This window comes from Lutjanus erythropterus, chromosome 8 (genome assembly GCF_056507025.1).
Source record: "Lutjanus erythropterus isolate fLutEry1 chromosome 8, fLutEry1.hap2, whole genome shotgun sequence".
In the NCBI taxonomy this organism is placed as follows: domain Eukaryota; kingdom Metazoa; phylum Chordata; class Actinopteri; order Lutjaniformes; family Lutjanidae; genus Lutjanus; species Lutjanus erythropterus.
This window is the reverse complement of record NC_139324.1, coordinates 39,440,040-39,458,521: the sequence shown is the minus strand read 5'-3', so window position 1 is coordinate 39,458,521 and position 18,482 is coordinate 39,440,040. Positions and strand designations below refer to the sequence as shown.

At 37.1% G+C, this 18,482-nt stretch overlaps 2 protein-coding genes across 3 annotated transcripts in view; both read right to left on the bottom strand.

Moving 5' to 3' along the window:
• The window catches only part of LOC146323328 (ras-related protein Ral-B), a 33,860-nt gene extending 25,936 nt beyond the window's left edge, over positions 1-7,924 (bottom strand). Inside the window, exon 1 of the mRNA XM_084725516.1 lies at positions 7,785-7,924. The gene's annotated coding sequence lies outside the window, so the exon portion shown is untranslated. The remainder of the gene's footprint in view (positions 1-7,784) is intronic.
• Positions 7,925-13,575: 5,651 nt separating this feature from the next.
• On the bottom strand, positions 13,576-18,455 carry rmp64 (ribonuclease MRP subunit p64). 2 transcript variants are annotated; one of them, XM_084725515.1, is made up of 9 exons: positions 18,004-18,455; positions 17,677-17,831; positions 16,900-16,988; positions 16,351-16,479; positions 16,143-16,220; positions 15,082-15,383; positions 14,396-14,454; positions 14,079-14,275; positions 13,576-13,934 (listed from the first exon to the last, which is right to left on the bottom strand). In XM_084725515.1, the coding sequence occupies exons 1-9, from the start codon at positions 18,107-18,109 to the stop codon at positions 13,595-13,597; spliced, it is 1,455 nt and encodes a 484-aa protein (XP_084581641.1). In that variant the 5' UTR covers positions 18,110-18,455; the 3' UTR covers positions 13,576-13,594. The 2 variants fall into 2 exon arrangements, with proteins under 2 accessions (XP_084581641.1, XP_084581640.1); XM_084725514.1 differs by having other exon boundaries at positions 14,079-14,293; positions 18,004-18,451.
• Between the last annotated feature and the right edge of the window lie 27 nt (positions 18,456-18,482).

The window sequence follows — 18,482 nt, the reverse complement described above, 5'->3', positions numbered from 1 at the left end:
CGTTAAATATCTTATAAATGAGAAATCAATGCATTTAAGCCTTAGAGTCATCTCACTGATTTTATTTCCTCTCATCGAGAAAACAAACCTTTTTCAGTAAGTTACCTTGAAATTTTGAGATGAAATTGTTATTATTATTATGTTATTATTCACTTTCATATTTACTACAATAAATGTTGGGGGTGTTTCTTAGATAATTCAAGTTTATCTAAAGAAGGAAAGTAAATCAATGAAACATTATTAGATGATAAAAGTTTTTTCAAAGTTTGAGTTAGGCTATTGAAATTTTCAGTATTCTCAACTTGTCCGTTTTTACAGTGTAGGACATTTTAGTCTACTTCAAAAAAGAGAATCAAAAATAAATAAAAAAATAAATAAATGCAAAGCCTCAGCAACAACCTAACTGAGCGAAACGGGCTCCGGGCCACAGAACCACAGAACGGCAGCAGTGGGTTAAGGGGAACTGGTGCATCAAAAAAGTTGAATTATCATAATGTTCTGCTAACAAATATTTGCATAAGTTGTTCCTCTTAGTTGTAGGAAACAGGATGGGCTGCTTTTCATAATTGGCCCCTCATGCACAGCAATCACATTTACTGTATGTGTGGCAGTTTGTCAAATTGGCTGCCTGGGGAGAAAAAAAACCCGTAATTCAGTCCTCTGTAAGAGGAAAAAAGAGCTTGTTTGATTCACATGTCCTGAATATGTTATCAAAGACAACAGGACTTCATTCTTCTTATTTATGATTTTTTAACTGATTTTTTTGTTTGTCTATAAATACAAGGTAAACAAGAGGGAAACATAATTCTCTCATATATCTCTAATACGGTGTGCATTATATTTTGTCAGATCACTGCTGGAACTGCAAATATCTGCTAGATGAACAGAATCAGTTTACACAGTAAACAGGTTAGAGCTGAGCAATATATCCATATTATATCATATTGTGATATGAGGCTAAATACCATCTTTTTATAAAAAATAAATAAATAAATAAAATAATGTGTTGTTTTCCCTGGTTTTAAAAGCTGCTTTACAGATGCAGATTATTTTAACTGTTGTTTTTTGTCTTTAGTGACCAAATCATTATATCCACATTACTGATGATTATTTATCAAAAATCATATTATGCTAATTGGTAATGATCAATTTATAAATTATTGGTCCATAAAATATCAGAAAATGGTGAAAAATCTTGATCAAAGACCAAGACGACATCCTCAGAAACCAGGAAAAAAACCTGACAATATTCACACATAAGAAGCTAGAATCAGATCATTTTGACTTATTTTGTCTTAAAAAAAACTACTCAAACTGATTAATCAATTTTCAAAATAGTGATAATTTAATAATCGATTATCAATTATTCAATATAATTGCAGCTCTACTTAATGTATCAATTAATCAACCTTGTTTCTCCTGTCCGATTATTTTCTTAACAACTTAATCAGTCTATCATTTTCTTGATCAATCATTTAGTTGTTCTGTCTATAAAAAATGGCAGAAAATCAGTGTTTCCCAAAAATTCACATTTAGGAAAACTAAAATCAGAGAATTTTTATCTGATTTTTTTACTCAAACAATTAATCAGCTATCAAAATAGTGGGTGATTAATTCAATAATCAACTAATAATCGGTTATTTGCTAAATCGTTACAGCGCTACTCAATTTATCACCTCAGCTGCTTTCACCCTTTGGAGCACACAGCATGTTGTCAGTAACAGCCTATATAATCAATAATTATCGATATCTGAAACTTCACTATCAAGCTGTTTTTTTTTCCAGCTACATCACGCAGCCAGTGTACAGGCTCCAGTTAATGTTCTGCAGTGGTATTTATTTCTCGAATATGGTTTATATAATATTTAACACAAAGCATATAAACCTCCTGTAAACCTCCTCCTTCCTTCCTGCTGACAGAAAGCAGACAGTTTATGGCAGCCAGGTATGCACTTATCTACATCTCCATCTCCTGCACATGATCACTCACTTTCAAAGTCCCATAAAAAAAAAAAAGCCTTACACTGGTCTTTCTGCCCTTTCCCTCCACTTCCACTGCCAACATCATTAGCAGATGGTTTTCTGACTCCGGCACTATTACGCACCAAGAAGCCAGGTCATTTGGGAACCTCATCAGAAAATGAAAAGCTGATCAGAGCAGCAGATGGAGCCCTTTGATACGAGCCAGCCAGGTTAGATCCAAAGTGAGAGGAATGAAGTCCTGCAGAAAATACTTGTCATGAAATGACGAGACTGCTTAGCGTTAAGAAAAATATTAAAGTGAAGAAGAAAGTGGCTGAAGCTACAAAGATGAACATCCAGACAAGCTTGATGGAGAAAGAGGAGGAATGAAGGGTCAGTTCAATCTTATTCACAAACCCTAACACCATCTCTGAAGTCCTTTACTTTGAATGGAGCTACAGCTATGCAGAAAACTGCATTTTTGCCTGGATTTATCACAATCCAGTCAAGTCTATTCAGATTATATAGCCTAGAATCACAAATCACCATATTTCTCAAGTAGTTTTAAAATCTGTACAACATATAACCCCCTCTGTTTTCAGACCCTCGATTCAGATGAGGAAAAACTTGCCCTATAAACCCTTTAAGAGGGAAAAAAAGGAAGAAAACAGAAGAGGGATCCTTCTCATAGGATCGAGTAAAAAATACAGATATATGTAGACTGTAAAACATCAGTGAGAAGTATGGATCCACGAGCACACTGAGCAGCTTTGGGCGTTGCCAGATAACCACACTGCCTCCAGCTGTGCTGATGTTTGCATTAGCCTAAGCGACTTCGATGTTGCTAACATTAATCAATGCCATCAAGGCACTGACCCATTTCATTATTTTGAATTTCACTGGAGGGTTTTCACTTCCTGTGATGGTTTGAATGTTGTTTCAGGCATTTTCCTGAAAAGTCTGAAACTGCATTTTCTAAAAGAAGTAATTATATGTTGCTGTGGCAAAAACACTTGGATGATGTAGTCCTAAAATATCAGCCATTAATTCTTCCACAACAAATTTTTACAAACAGATTATAAAGACCTGGAGGATACTGGTGGAGCCGTGTAAGACTGCCAAACAGTTCCTGAAATGGTTTCCCTGAATGCGCTCTGATTGTAATCAGCACCGTGCTCATGAGTTGTTTACAAGGACGGTGACTGCATGTCATTCCAGACGTGTTAACTGTCACATTCAGCGACACTGAAGGTTTAACACTGAGGTTTAACCCTCCAACAAGCTCAACCTGAGGACACACAAGATGAGATTTCAGGCTTGGAATTGTACGAGACCACACACACACACACACACACACACACACACACACACACACACACACACACACACACACACACACACACAACAGCCATTTTCACCAATCTAGTTGTTTTGTGCAGCACACAACACAATAACAATCAACTTAAGAATATGAGATCTCACTAAAACTCACATTATCCTCCAAGACTTTTGGCTAGCTGCTAATTGTGTTTACACACTGGTAAGAACTGAGCATGGTTTGGATGCTTTACAGAGCAACACAGTGGTCTCATGCATTAGTGATCAGCAGGCAGCGTCATTAAGATGTGACAAGTAAACCATGAGCATGTTAAAGTCAATAATGTCATTAATCAATAATGTCATTAATCTAACAACTCGCAGTGAGTCTTGAATGCAGTAGTAGTGCTCAGCTCTCATTGGCTACTGAGAGTGTAGTCACTCCACCACACTTCTAATTAAGTCAAACATGTTGGTAGTTTGTCCAAGCGGATCAGTTTGTTTCTGGTGTGGAAACATTTTTTGGATGGTTCACACTTTTGGACTGACCGATTTTGAAAAAGTATCTAATTGTGATTATTTTTGACTGATACTACAATTGTGATATGATATGTGATACTAGAGGTAATGATAATTTTTACATCTTTACTCTTATTTTGATTAAAAACATGTAAAAATGACCATGGTGGGATTTTTTTTTTTTTTGCAGGAATCTGAAACCAAATGAAGATTTTATTTTAAGTCTGTAGAATCTGATGTGTAGGACAGGACATCTCTGCCTCATGATGTTCATTAATTTAAAAGTTTTTGACACATTTTGCCTTTAACAATTATTGCACCTTCTGCACTTTGAAAACTGCAAAAACGTCATATTGCATTCTCAATAATATTTACATTAACAGTGCAGCCTGATTTTGGACTGGTTACAGGAAATTAGAACAGAGTGTCATCAGAGCCGGATGAGTTGCACAGAGACACACACTGATGGACAGAGAAGATTCCTGGTGCAATAATTTGATAAGAAGTTAGTGTCTGTAGTACAGAATGCTGCTCTGAGTGTTGGGAGGTAAGATTGGCTGCGGTTCTCCTATTTCCCATTTGTATGTTGACAGCTGATTTAATGCTGGAGGAGACTTTTCTGACTTTCTTTCAACCCTCAAAGCTGATGTCTCTGTGCTGTGAAACATGTCAGCTGGCTAACATTGCCTGAGGGGTTAGCTTACAGGCTAGTCATCAGATAAAAGCCAACAAACACTGACCAAGTGATCAATTATTCTTTCACAGCAAATATCGAATAATTAAGTGGACAAATCTGGAGTGGAGCACAATGCACTTCTGAACCACAAAAACCTGCTTTTATTCTGGCGAAAAGAAAACAGCCACTTTAAGTTTTTTTTAGGTTATTTAAACTGGGTCTCATTCACCCTCGAGACACGAGAATCTGGATGAAGAATTATATTTGTCACTTTCCCCTGATACCACAGGAGGAGTTGGTATTATTCATGAGGTGGAATAAGGGTGTGTTGCTTTGCAAACATTATCCTCAATCCCCTAAACTTGTCTGCAAACAAAACAGGCTGATAAGACCTGAGAAAGTTACACCCATCAGCAAATTAAAGCATCAGTAAACACAACAGATAAAGATACTGTATGTACAAAAAAAGTTCCATTCTTGCACTGAACTAAGTTTCTAGAGTTGCAAATGTTGTGAAATTTCCTTAACTGATAATTTAACAGTTAACAATGAATTAACAGTTAAAAATAATAATAAGATACAAAAACTAAGGCTGGGGGAAATAACCGATTCTTAGATGCATGGAGATTCTGACTTTAAAGATTATGAATCATTGAAGAAAAGTTAACTCAACATTATGATTGGAACTATTCTGTAAAACTGGCTGTATGTTGGATGATAGTTGGATGATAAAACAGGTCTGATATTTATGATCTAAATTAGGTTACATCTTGAGTTTTGGTGAGGATAGCTGAGCATGAGCAACTGCAGATTAATGAAATCCGATCAGAACCCCCAGGCTTAAAAGCTTAACATTTTAATTAGAGCTGCAAGAATTCATCGACTATTAAATTAATCACCAACTCTTCTGATAATCAATTAATCAGTTTGAACAGTTTTTTTTAAAACAAAAAGGCAAATTTCTCGGATTCCAGCTTATTAAATGTGAATATTTTCTGGTTTCTTTGGTCCTGTATGACATTGAACTTAATAACTTTGGGTTGTAGACAAAAAAACAACAAGAAAGAAAAAAAAAATAAAATTCAAGGACATCATCTGGGGGTTTAGGAAACACTGATCTATATTTTTCATAATTTTATAGACCAAACGATTAATCGAAAAAATAATCGACAGATTAATTGATGATGAAAATAATCATTAGTTGCAGCTGTCAATGTATTAATAATCGTACACAGTTTCTGATATTGGTTATTGTATATTGGACATTTGTATACAATGTGTATTTTTGAAACTTTATTTTGCAATTGTACATAGTGTTCCTTTTCCTATTTATCGTACTTTTCTCATCTTCTGATATCTTTATTTATGTCATTTGTATTTCTATATTTTATAATGGTAATTTTTTTTTATACTTTTTTAAATTCACTTTTATATTTTTCAGTGTTCAAAGGCAAAGAAAGAATTTCATTGTTCAGGGAAACTTGTTTTTGATTGTGCACGTGACAATAAACTCTTTGAATGTGAACTTTGAACTTATAATCACATTGTTGCCCTCAGACTCAAAATGAGAGGAGGCAAGAAATTCCCACCCCTATATAAAAATGCATGTTTTTTTTCCTTAGTTTAAATTATTTGAACAATGCAAGCACATTCATTTATGAAGCACAAATTATTAAAAAAAAGAAGAAGAATAAAACAATGAAGTTCTTGTTGGCCTGTCCTTAGTCAACAAATGAGAAATGGGTGCAGCTGCTGTCATTTCTAGACTAACAAGGCAGATCAAAATGAATCATAAGACAGTCTGTGAGCTCCAGAGATACAAAAAACATATACTGTTGATCTGATGAATTCTTAACAGCGATTTATCAATTAATGATTAATTTTTGGTATCCCTATAAATTGCCCCAGCCTTTAAAAAAGTACTACTTTGTAAGGTTGCACAATTAATCAATCGCAATAAAATCACAATATAGCCAAGTGTAATATCCAAGTCGAAGAACCAGAATCAAAAAGCAATTTTTGAAAAAGGAAAAATGTGAGAAAACATCATTATAATGAGGTACTGCAGAGATGACCAGACCTAAGAAGCTTCGGCTCCAGATGAAAGAAAACATGTTTGTTTGGTTCAGACCTCAAAAAATATCACATCACCACGATTTCAATTGTTTTTTTTTTTTCCAGAAAACATGAAAATTGTGATGCAAAACTGATCATTTCCACTAATCATATAGCATATCGCAATTTCAGTCAAAATAATCATAATATGACTTTGCCTTTAAGGAATTAACCCTCACCCCAAACCAGGGTTCAGTGGGTCAGCAGGAGTCCTCCAGCAGAGAGTTAATACACCTTACAAAATAAGAGATTTAACTCTATGATTTGAGGATCATGATTGGCCATAGAAGAAAAACGTGTTTTAAGGGCCACATTAGACCCCCACAGACTTGAATGTCAAAATGCAGGTGGACACACTCTGTTACTGAGTCTTTGCTGACAGTTACACCAACTGAAGACACCATGAACCAGCCTGGGTGTGTCATCTCCTCAGGGGGAAAAAACTTTAAGCACAGTCAAGTTTGAGTAATTCTTGACCGGAATGTCAATTACAACAGTTCATTTAATGACATGCCAACACCGTTAGCCGATATACAACAAGCTAAACTTAAACCAGTCGACAGCGGTTACATTACATCTGTCAAACATCTAAGGAAACTTTGCTAACTAAGCTAACTCTTAGTTAGCAAAGTTTACACTAGCTTTAGAGGCTAACGCTAACGCTAGTTTCTAACGGCAGCTGACCATTAACACAAAAGCTCGGTAACAGTTTGGACTTTGGTTTCAAAGCCACCGTTAACAGCAGCACCACAACTTCAACACATTAAAACATATTTGTTCATTATCATCATTCACTGAACAGGATGCAGTACACCGACAGAGAGATCACAAATTAATGCTAATTTTGTCCACATCAGTAACGTTAAACATCAGAGACTAGCAGCTAACCTAAAGACAACTTAACAGCGGTTATTACAAACGTGACGTCTAATATTAGCGTCTTTTTTTTTATACCTGTTTAACTCAGACATACAAAACACGTAAACTAAGACACCATATCAGATAATTAAACCAGTTATTTAAACCAGTGAGACGAATCAGGAGTTGATTTTGTGATCGGTGACCCTCTGAGGGTCCACTGGACGCTCGTCCTTCCTTAATAAAACAGGTGTGGTACTTTATTTCTCTCTAACCGTCACGTTAACGAACATTAATCTGATTATTCTGCTCCGTTAAAACGTTTCTGAACACTCACCCCTCAGCAGGATTCCTGTTTCAGCCCTCGGTGGATGTTATCTTGATGACTGCATTAATAGAGCATTTCGAGGCATTGGTTCTCCAAATACAAACCGCTTCTGCAACAAAAGCCCCACCTTCCGGAAGTACTAACTACGGATGACAGGATGTGACGCAATCGACGCTTCTCATTGAACGTGGCCAGTAATCGATTATTTATTTTATTTTATTTTATTATTTTCTTAATATTATATAATTTTTATTTTTATCTGCATTTTTATTTTTGTTTTTTGTTGTTTTCTTGTTCAAACAAGTATCGTACAAACATACCAAAGGAAAATATGTAGAAGTTGACGCACAGACAGCACAAGACATCAGACACAAAACACAGAGACAACAAAAAAAGGCACAAAATAAAATAAGATAAACAGAATAAAATGTAAAATAACCATAAATTAAGCCTCATTAAATGTAAAATAAACAAACATTTTAAAAAGCCTGCATAAATATTGATTAAGCAACTGTTATTTAAAACATTCATTCATTTCCAATTTGTCCATAGAGATCTTAGTACATTAGGAATTTATTAGTTTAAAGGAATTTATTAATTTAAGGAACTTTATTAATTTCAGGGACTTGTAGTTGTGCTTCATCTTGAATTTAAATAATTAATTATTATGATCATGATGATTGATGAGCCATCAGCAGGGACCCCAAAGTCATTTAAAGTTGGAGCATACTGAAGAAGTCATCATCCTAAAAAGTGTACAATATTCATATTTTTCTATCAATTTGAATGGCCAGGATAACCTATATCTGTAGTTATTAACAACAATTTATCTCAATAAAAATATTTGATAAATACTGACTTATCTCAAAATAATCCTTTAGTATTTATAAATCATTATCAAGTGTTTAGAAATAATAAATAAGTCAATATAAAACAAATAAATAAATGATAATTTAGTGTCTTAAAATAATGATTTCATATTTTAAAATATCGAGTTAGTATCTCAACATGATGAATTAGTGCTTCTTGTAAGTCATCATGTCAGTCTTTCTCAAAATAATGACTCATTATCTTTAAATAATGATTTAGTATTTCAAAATATTGAGTATCTCAGAAAAAGTGATTATTATTAATAAGTAACCATTTTGAGAAAATGTTTTTGTTATTTTGAGATACTATCTCTATATTTTGATATACTAAATCATTATTTTGAGATAATAAGAAAAGAGATAACAAGAAAGATTCACACTGCATTGACTTATTGACTTACTGATTATATGATAGAAGTCCTATTAAAATCTATATTTAAAATGGAACTTAGTAAAGCTCATGTAGTCTTCAATGTGCAACAGTACAGGCAGTGTGAGTTTTTATTGTAGTGCAGTTATAGCGCCCTCCATGACCCTGAATGAGAATGAGTGAGTATGAAGTACATCTGTAAATGCGTGGATGGTAATGGTGCAACTGGGGTTTTTTTGAAGTTATATTTATAGAGCTGAAAAAAACCTTGTCACTATGTTCTCCCAACAGGTTTTGTTAGCACAGATGCCATCAAACATGAAAAATATAAAGGTCTGTGCACTCCCATGATGCTTTTCTCTACTTTATTTTCTCACTACATTAATTACAGCAGGGGAATACAGCACATATAGAGGACATACATCCAGTTTGACTCAGGTCTCAGCCCTCCAGGCGCTGATGAAGGCCACAGGAGGATTTTATCACACATATTATTGGACACAGACATTAAAAAAGCACAAACTACACTCCTGGTGAAATATGTTATTAAAGAATGTGTGTTTTATTTCTTTCCAGTGTGCCTACAAAAAAGTCCCTCCTAACCATACGTGGAGGAGCTTGGTCTATGTTGGAATATACAAAACTGTGGACAAAAATCAAACATCAGTCATGGAAAAGATGGTCAAATATAAACAGGAAACAACAGAGGAGTCATATACTGATAATCAGAAAAACATAGACAGTAGAAAAGCAAGGACAGAGAAACAGATGTGGAGAGTTTTTACATAATTTTCTCACTGTGAATGAGGGAGAACTTCTGTTAGTATGAATATACCAGTAGAGGAAGTAACTAATTACAAATACTCAAGTTACCTGTAATTAAGCAGTATGTATTACACAATGTCTGCAACCTGAGGTCACATGTGGCTTTTTATCTCTCACTCTCCAGTGGTTCCCTGTCACTTTGACAAAAACATATGGATTGTATTAACATTTTCATGTTTCGTTGTTGCAGGTCTGTGAAAAAGTTGGGAAAACTCAAAATTTCAAGCCAAAATATTACAACAGATTTTTGAATTTTTAGCCCAAATCAAACTCTTAAGTTTTGAAAAAGTTTTACCAACTACTAAACTTTAGTTGATACTATTCTTCTTTAGATAAATTTTAATCTTTGACTTCAATAAACCTCAGAATATTGTATTTAAAATTATAGAGTAAATTAATTAAGTGAAAGTGAATGATGGTTAAAATTTAAATATTTTCAATTAAAACTATTTAATTTTCAGGCACCAAAATAATGACAACATAATCATAATATTGAAACACATTAAATGCAGTTAAGGAGGAGACACCACAGAAATATTATAGTGGATGCTCTGACTATATTCACTGTCCCCCTCTGGCCTTAATGAGGATTTTGACATTGCACATTGTCATGACTTGTTTTTCTACTTTATTTATGGCCTTGATACAATTTTCTGCTTTACATCACTGAGCTACTGGAGGCCAGGCAGAGTAATAAATGGCACAACAAGAGCTTGATGCACCAGGTTGGCCTCTACAGCTCTACTAGCCTTTATTTTTGTCTCTGTGGAGGTAATGATGTGATTGATTTAATATACCTCTAAGTATAAATGCTGAGAATCCCTTTGTGCTGCGCCATACAAAAGCTGGACCTGAAACATGCTTTATTCCCCTGCTGCTATTAAGGTGGCAGGGAAATAAATTGAAGTGGAGCATATTGGGAGCGCAGACCTTTATATTCCTTCTCCTGTTTTAGGTCACATTATGCCCACCGGCCATAACTGATGCATTCGCAGAATCCTCTGGAGAACCTCCCATTTCCAACAAAAATATGTACAGTTCAAGCACTGAACCCAACCATGTGGAACTATGTGTTTATATGATATTACAGGGTTTCAACAAGTTAAATTCAAAGGGACAGTTCACCCCAAAATCAAAATTTCCCTCTGGATTGTAGAGCTTTTTATTCATCCACATTGTTTTGTTTTTTTCTCAAATATAATGGGACAAGATGGCACGTGGCTTGTGGTGCTCAAAGCGCCAAAAAGCTGCCGTATTTCCAGAAATCATGAGTCAGTCTCTCAAGATAATCCACAGATCTTGTTGTGAGCAGTTGAAGCAAGTTGCCTTGAATTTTTTTCTCCATTCTCTCAACTTCAATTTTGGTTTTTACAGTGCACTTGTTTTGTTTGTTTTTCCCCTCATACTTTATTAATCCCCTCAGAGAGGTTTGCGTCTTGCTCGAGGGCACCTCAGCAGTGTCCAGGAAGTGAACTAGCACCTCTCCAGCTACCAGTTCACACCCTGTACTTTAGTCCATGCTGGACTTAAACCAGCAATCGTTCATTTCCCACGCCAAGTCCTTACAGACTGAGCCACTGCTGCTGCCTCATTTTGAAGATTAATTTCTATACTGATGCTTTTACTTCTACTGGGAAAAAATTGCAAGTAGAGAATAACAGCTGCAGATGTTTGTAGTTCAATAGAGCACATGTTGAGAGAACTGTGCACACTGTGAAGTAAAAATGTCCTGAAATGAGACATGTTAATACAAGTGTCCACTGAGTTTCACAGGTGTGTATTTCGCCCTTTGTACCCATCAAATTGTATCCCCCATCAAGTGTAAATATCTGACCACTCAAAGCATCTGGCACAATCACTACAACTTCAAGTAGGCAACAAAATAATGCTGACCACCTAAGTGCCCCTGCAGCAGGCAGACATCTCCTTCACTCCAGGTGAGTGCAGAAGCTGACCTTGACTAACAGGTTTAGTTGAAACCCAGAAAGTGCAGGAATCAGGAATCTGCAGGCTCATATGCACAAATAAAGCTGGTGGGCTGATGTGAGACCATAAACCCAGTCAGGCTCAGTGAGGGGGAAGAAAACTGCACTGTTGTGTTTGTGCAGATGGGAGGGCCGTGTCTTCTTTGGCAGAGGATGATAAGAAAGTAGGCAGTGAAAACACAGGCTGCAACAAAACTAACCCTTTATCTTCTAATTTGGTGCACAGCCTCCACTCCTGAGCAATCATGGTCACTGCAGACTGCCAGACACCTGCACGGCGTCGATGTGGCGCCTGCACACCTCTCATGGCAGACTTCAAAGGCCCGGAGCCGAGGCCACCCTGCCAGCGTGCTCTCTGTTCATAGGAGAGGCACAAATTCACTTCTAGAGAAGACTGACACCTCTGCTTTTTCACAGGGTTGAGGGATTCATTTCAGATTCTCTGAGAACAATCAGCAGTCTGGAACTAATCACTGAATGCATTCATTTATCAAATCCACCAGGTGGAGCCAGAAATACCACCAGAGCCTTAACAAGCTGTTCAGTCTCCTCAATCGGTGTGAAGTCATCTCAAAATTCCCTTTTTACACACAGGTTGGCTTTTACTTCTTAAAATAGGCTGATTAGCAGTATTTCATGGCTCATTAAACTGATTTTATTGTATGTTATTATACTGAAGTGCTGTCGTAAGAAGGTGGAACAAGATGTGCAGTTCATGCCTCTAATACAGGTGTTTCACTGCATGTGTTCTGTAACCAGCAGGGCAGTGAGTGTCTGAAAGGGGCTAAAGCCTCTCCTCATGTTTAGGAACAATTCAAGCTCATCTTAGTTCAGGGCTGGGCAATTATTTCTCCTGGGAGACCACATGAGAAATTGATCAGGCTGCTGTGGGCCAGAGACAAAAAATATAAGGTCCTGATAACGACCAAATCTCTAATAATGGAATGATCAGAAGTGTTCTATATAGGGCAGAACACATGACTGAACTGCCATGTGATGAAGTGTGGCCTAATATTTTGTTGGCGACGTCCAAACCTTGATGTTTTACAGTGAACTATCCATGATGTTTTACAGTGTACCATGCAGGCTGCAGACAGGCTGCAATGACAGTCACAACAAAAGTAGAAGAAGAATCACATAAACAACATGGATGTGCAACACTGAGTGAATACAGTTAGAGTTTTAATATAAAAGATACAGTTCATAATCATTACCAATGAATACAGCACTGAGCCCTTTCAAAATAAAGGTCTGAGTACATCTTAATAGTAAGCAAAATATTACTGACTGTCATTGATAGTTTTAATTTCTGACTCAAGTTTCAGCCATAAAAACTCTTCTCAATCCAAGAAGATTAATTTAAGTACATGAGTCCACTGTTTCAGCATCTCTCGCTCTTTCCTTGTTTCCTGTCTGCCTAAAAACTGTCCAATCCAACAAAGTTAGTTTCTGCTTCAAAAGCAACTTCCCACCAATTACAATCTTTTTTAACTATTGTGGTTCTTTAGTTACAACATGCTGAGGTCCTTGTTGTGATGGTGTGTGTGGTCAGACTCTACACTTTAGACCAGAAGAGGGCAGCAAAACAAGACTCCTCAGTTTGGTGTCAGATACATTAGTACACTGTATAATCAAGTGCTGCTCCTCAGGCCTGTTATACAATGTCATCAGTTTTTATTACAAATTAAATTTCATTAAAGTTTCCTTTTCAAACAGACAGATGTGTTGTAGGCTGAGATGAGTCGCTTGTTTGTGTCTCGTTCCAAAGTGTCACAAACCTATAGAGGCAAATATATCATCGATGTCATCGTGGCGATCAGAGTCGGCGGTCTGAGGGGTCGTCTTGTCTGCGCTCCTGTGGCTTCGGTCATTCCTCGACAGTCCAGACACTGATAACTCCGTCCTCTTCCTTCGTCTCTTCACCTGCTTCTTTTTGACACCAGCTCTCATCGCTGCAGACTTAAATCTGCTCCTGAGCGAATGAAAACGAGTTCTCAGGTGATCATTTCTCCACATCGCAGCAGAGGGCCGACAGGTTCTCGGCACTGACCCCTGAGGAGATGAAGCCCAGAAAGCTAACTGTCTGAAGGTCCTCAACTTCCTTTGGAGACTGGGGACGAGGACAAATCATACATGCACAATCAGTATTAGTACCAACTGTGGTCACAGAGTGAAACACCTGCATTGAAATGCATTAGATTACACTGCTGTACCTAATAAAGTGGCCACTGAATGTAAACAGTGTTGCTCTTACTTGTATCCTGCTGCCTCTAAGCATTTCATCCTTTGGCACTTTAGATGCAGGAAAGTTAACAGGCGTTTTTCCTTTTCCATCCTCTGAGATTTGCACCACTGGATCATTTCTTCTAGACGAGTCGCCATGTCTGAGAACGTAGTCGCCTCCCTCACTTGTTTCTTGAACTTTCGTTTCTTGTCAGCCTTGTGTGTTTTCTGTGGGAAAGATTTCCCCTTTGATATCAAAAAGACGTCAACATTAGGTGAAAATATCAGGTGACAACACAATCTGTAATACATGAATGGATACATGTTTCATCTGCTCTGCTCACATACCTCTGGAAAGTTCCTGAAGACTTTGAGAAAAGGCTTCAGGCCAGCATCAGAAACTATGCCTGGAAAAAAGAGAAGAAATAAAAACATTTGAATTAATTTACTCTATTTTTAAAGACCATTTTTGGGTTTTCAAAAGCTCAAAAAAGTTCATGTAAAGAAGTAAATTATCTCAGTTTGAGTTGGGCTTAAATCTAAAAAATCCATTGCAGTGAATTGCCTTGAAATTTTGAGTTGCCTCAATTTTTACATAGACAATGATAAATGAAAATTAAAATGTAATTAAAAAAAAGAAAACATTATTCATTTCCATATACTTTTTTGCCAAAGCCACAGGGAGCCACTGGAGAGCAGCTTAAGAGCTTCATGTGGCTCCAGAGCCGCAGGTTTCAGACCCCCGTCTTAGAAGATCAGAGGAGTTTTTATTTCAGGTGGCAATGAAAAATAATAATGGGTGAATTTTATTAACTGTGGTATCAAATCAGGTATCAAGAATGATGGTCTTTCTCTTACTGGTGCTACCAAAGTTCTGGTATTGTGACATACATACTACTCATAGTACATTAATCAGCTAAAGAAAGGCTCAGACAGGTCAGATGTGCATGCTGCACTACTTCTCCAGATGTGCTGTATTAACCAGTGATGAAGGGAAAAGGCAGAGAATGACATGAAATGAAAAAGCTCCACACCTCTTTCAACAGCAACACCCAGGTCTTCTTTCACCTTCCTCTTCTGTCCCTGGTTCTTCACTTTAACAGCAGGTTTCTTCCTGCTCTGCTGCTTCTCTTTGTGCTCCCTGATGTGGGAAACGCGTACAGACTGTTTGGTCACTAAGAACATATCAGAGGGACCCAGGAACTGAGCCATATCTGCTGGCAGGGAGAAGTCTGTGAGGAAGGGCATGGGCTGAGCGATGGCTACCTCTCTGAGGAGCTTCAGGAGCTGCTGGTACAGAACGGACAGGCTGAACAGGATCCCACGACAAATCACCCTGATGAGCACAAAGGAAGGCAGGTTTAAACTCTGAAACAATATCTGACTGTGATTATTTAGACTGATATTACAATTATGATATGATTTGCAATATGGGAGGTAATGATAATTTTTACATCATTATTCTTATTTTGATTGGAAAAACTTGTTAAAATGACAATGGTGTGATTTTTTTTTTTTTTGCAGGAATCTGAAACCAAATGAAGATGTTTTTGAAGTCTGTAGAATCTGTAGGACAGGACATCTCTGCCTCATGACAATTAATTTTTAAAGGTTTCAGACACACATTTTGCCTTTAACAAACATTGCATCTCCTGTGATATGAAAATTGCTGAAAGCCATATTGCGATTTAGATAGAATTTTTGTGAAGCTTTATTTAGACAAACACAAATTGTGGGAGCCAAATACTGTATGTTGTTGAAATGCTCCAGAATAATTTGTGGTTCAGTGTTTGAACACTGGGTGTTGCTTTAACACTGTCATTTAACCACAGGCGGTAAGAGGTTTACTGTTGTTCTCAGGTTTTTGGGATTTTGATCACTGCGGTGCTGAAATGTTTGTCACACCGTAAGCTGAGTGTTTGGTCTTTAATGGAACAAAAAATGGATATTGTTCATGTTTATACACAGAAGAAATAAAGAGACAAATAAAGAGATGTCAGTGGCTATCTAACAGGCCAACTCCTACACAAATCAAACTATTCAAAACACAGATTTTACTTTTGCATCTTCCAGCGTTGTGAGGAAGAGGACTCACCAGAGACGACTCAGCATGCTGGTTATCACCACATTCAAGATGACAAACTCCTCCCACTTCATCTGCTGCTTCGTAAGTCTGAAGAAAATCTACTATTAAGGGCAAAATCATGAGGTAAAATCCAGACTGTCAGATTTAAATCAGACAATACTAGAAAATATCAGATCTCTGTCAGATGACTCCTCGTGTCTGCGAACAGAAAAGATACGAGAACGCTCTGCTGCAGCGACTCAACATGCAGCTCATCAGCTGGGCGGCTCCCAGCACTTTGAGGCAGAGCCACTCCAGGAAGGGCTGACTGGGGACATCACACTCACCAGCTTTGATGCTCAGCCCTCTAAACACACACACACACACACACACACACACACACACACACACAATTACAATATTGTCGCAATATCGATATCAAGGTATTTGGTCAAAAATGTAGCCAACAAAAAGATACTTGGGGAACTCGAACTTAAAAATATGATTATTCAATCATATTACAATTATTTTGATTGACAGCAATTGTAATATGATTAATGATTAGTGGGAATGATAATTTAAAATCATAAATATTATTGCCATTATTGGTCTGAATCAGCTGTTTGATGCCTGATGAAGCTCCAGTGATCTGTCTGTATAACCTTACTGCATTTAATTTCTTCCTGCTTTAACAGACTGTGTGCCATAAATGATAAAGCCTGTGTTTGGTGTTAGTTTGTACGTTATTAAGCAGTTGGCAAAACTCACACTGAACCACAGAACCTACCTTTGAATTCTGTTGGGACTCAACTCTGTGAGCTCCTGAAGAGCAGCATCCAGCTTCATCATCTTCAGCCTGTTTACACATTGTTCAACCTGAAGGAGATCAGACAGAACAGACAACATCAGGTCACCTTATTGGCTGAAAAAATACAGATAAGTGGTTTGGATATGTATTCACATTGTAGGCAACACTCAATTATGATTTTAAAAGTAACCACGTAAATTACACTGTATAATGCATACTTAGGTAGGAGTAAAAGTACAGACTTAAAATCTATGCCTCCAAACAAAAAAACTTAATTGCAGTAACATGTGTATGTGAAATTAGTTAGTTCTACACCTGGTAAAAAAGAAAAAAAATGTTTTCATACCAGCACATATTAGACAAAATATGTGCTGACATTGATTTAGATCAATGTAGCTGTCATAGGCCAATACAGGGCCAATAATATCCGTTGGGCTCTCTTAAGTACAAGCTAGGGCTGCACAATCAGTGGAAAAATTATCAAAATTGCAATATGGCCTTCCTTGATTTGACTATTATATTACTGTGATTGCAATTTTTGTTTTACATTACAATTTTCATGTTCACTGAAAAAATAAAACTTTTAAAAATTGCGATGACTTCGATGCAGCACTACAGTACCTCACTATAATGCTGCCTTCTCAATCATTTTTCTGCGGTTTGGATATTGGACTTGGCCATATCGCGATTTTATTGCAGCTGCGGTTAATCGTGCAGCTCTAAACTGTCCTTCAGCAGAGTACCTGAACTCCTCACCTGCTGTAAGCCTTTGTACGTCTTGTTTCCTCTGTAGCTGTTATTGAGGATGTACAGCAGCTCGTACAGAACTCGTACCTCCGTTTGAAGGATCTCACTGCGAAGCAGCTTCAGAACCTTCTCGTTTTCCACCAACACGGTTCTAACGTTTGTATCTGCAGGACAGAAACATCAGGTCACGATAAAGAACATAAACACTGCTGAGGGCAGATCCGTACCCTCCCACGTGGGTTGAAAGCAGCATAATACACAGCGTCTTATACAAAGTTCAACATCACGTGCCACCGCTAACATTTAGCTTATTAGCATCCGAACAGTGGACCGTACCTGTAGTTGAGCTGAAATGTACACGAACACTAGAAACGGCACTGGGAAAGGGAATGTTTACCCTGTTCCACAGTTTTCCTGCCATGCTTTTTCTACAAGAAAACATGCGGAAGTTGGCCGGCCAATGGCATTACAGTAAATACTAAACGTCACACGTTGGCGTTAAAGGTACAGCGCACACAGCCGTGTTCGTGTCTCGCATTGCAGTAGAAAGTTAAAGAGATAACTGTGAGATTAACCTCAACACATCAATGTCTAACCAGCTAACTTCGCTCGAGTTCCTGCTGTTCTGTTCAGTTGCCATGGTAACTAAAGCCTCCCGGAAAAAGTAAGGGGTAAAAAAAATCCCAAAGGATCCCAGTACAGAGAATCCTTTGACTTTTGCATGGCATGTTTTATACTAATATCTATATCAATAAAATATATGATCAATATTTTATTTATTATATTTTACATTGATTTCACATCTAACATATTAT

What these genes read in the sequence shown, in the direction of transcription:
- rmp64 (XM_084725514.1), bottom strand. Translation starts at nt 18,109, where the DNA reads ATGTTTTCTTGTAGAAAAAGCATGGCAGGAAAACTGTGGAACAGGGTA. An exon ending in AGCATGCTGAGTCGTCTCTG is followed by an intron (nt 15,384 to 16,142) that starts GTGAGTCCTCTT and finishes TGTGCTCATCAG; the next exon opens with GGTGATTTGTCGTGGGATCC. An exon ending in GGGTGTTGCTGTTGAAAGAG is followed by an intron (nt 14,455 to 15,081) that starts GTGTGGAGCTTT and finishes TCTTTTTTCCAG; the next exon opens with GCATAGTTTCTGATGCTGGC.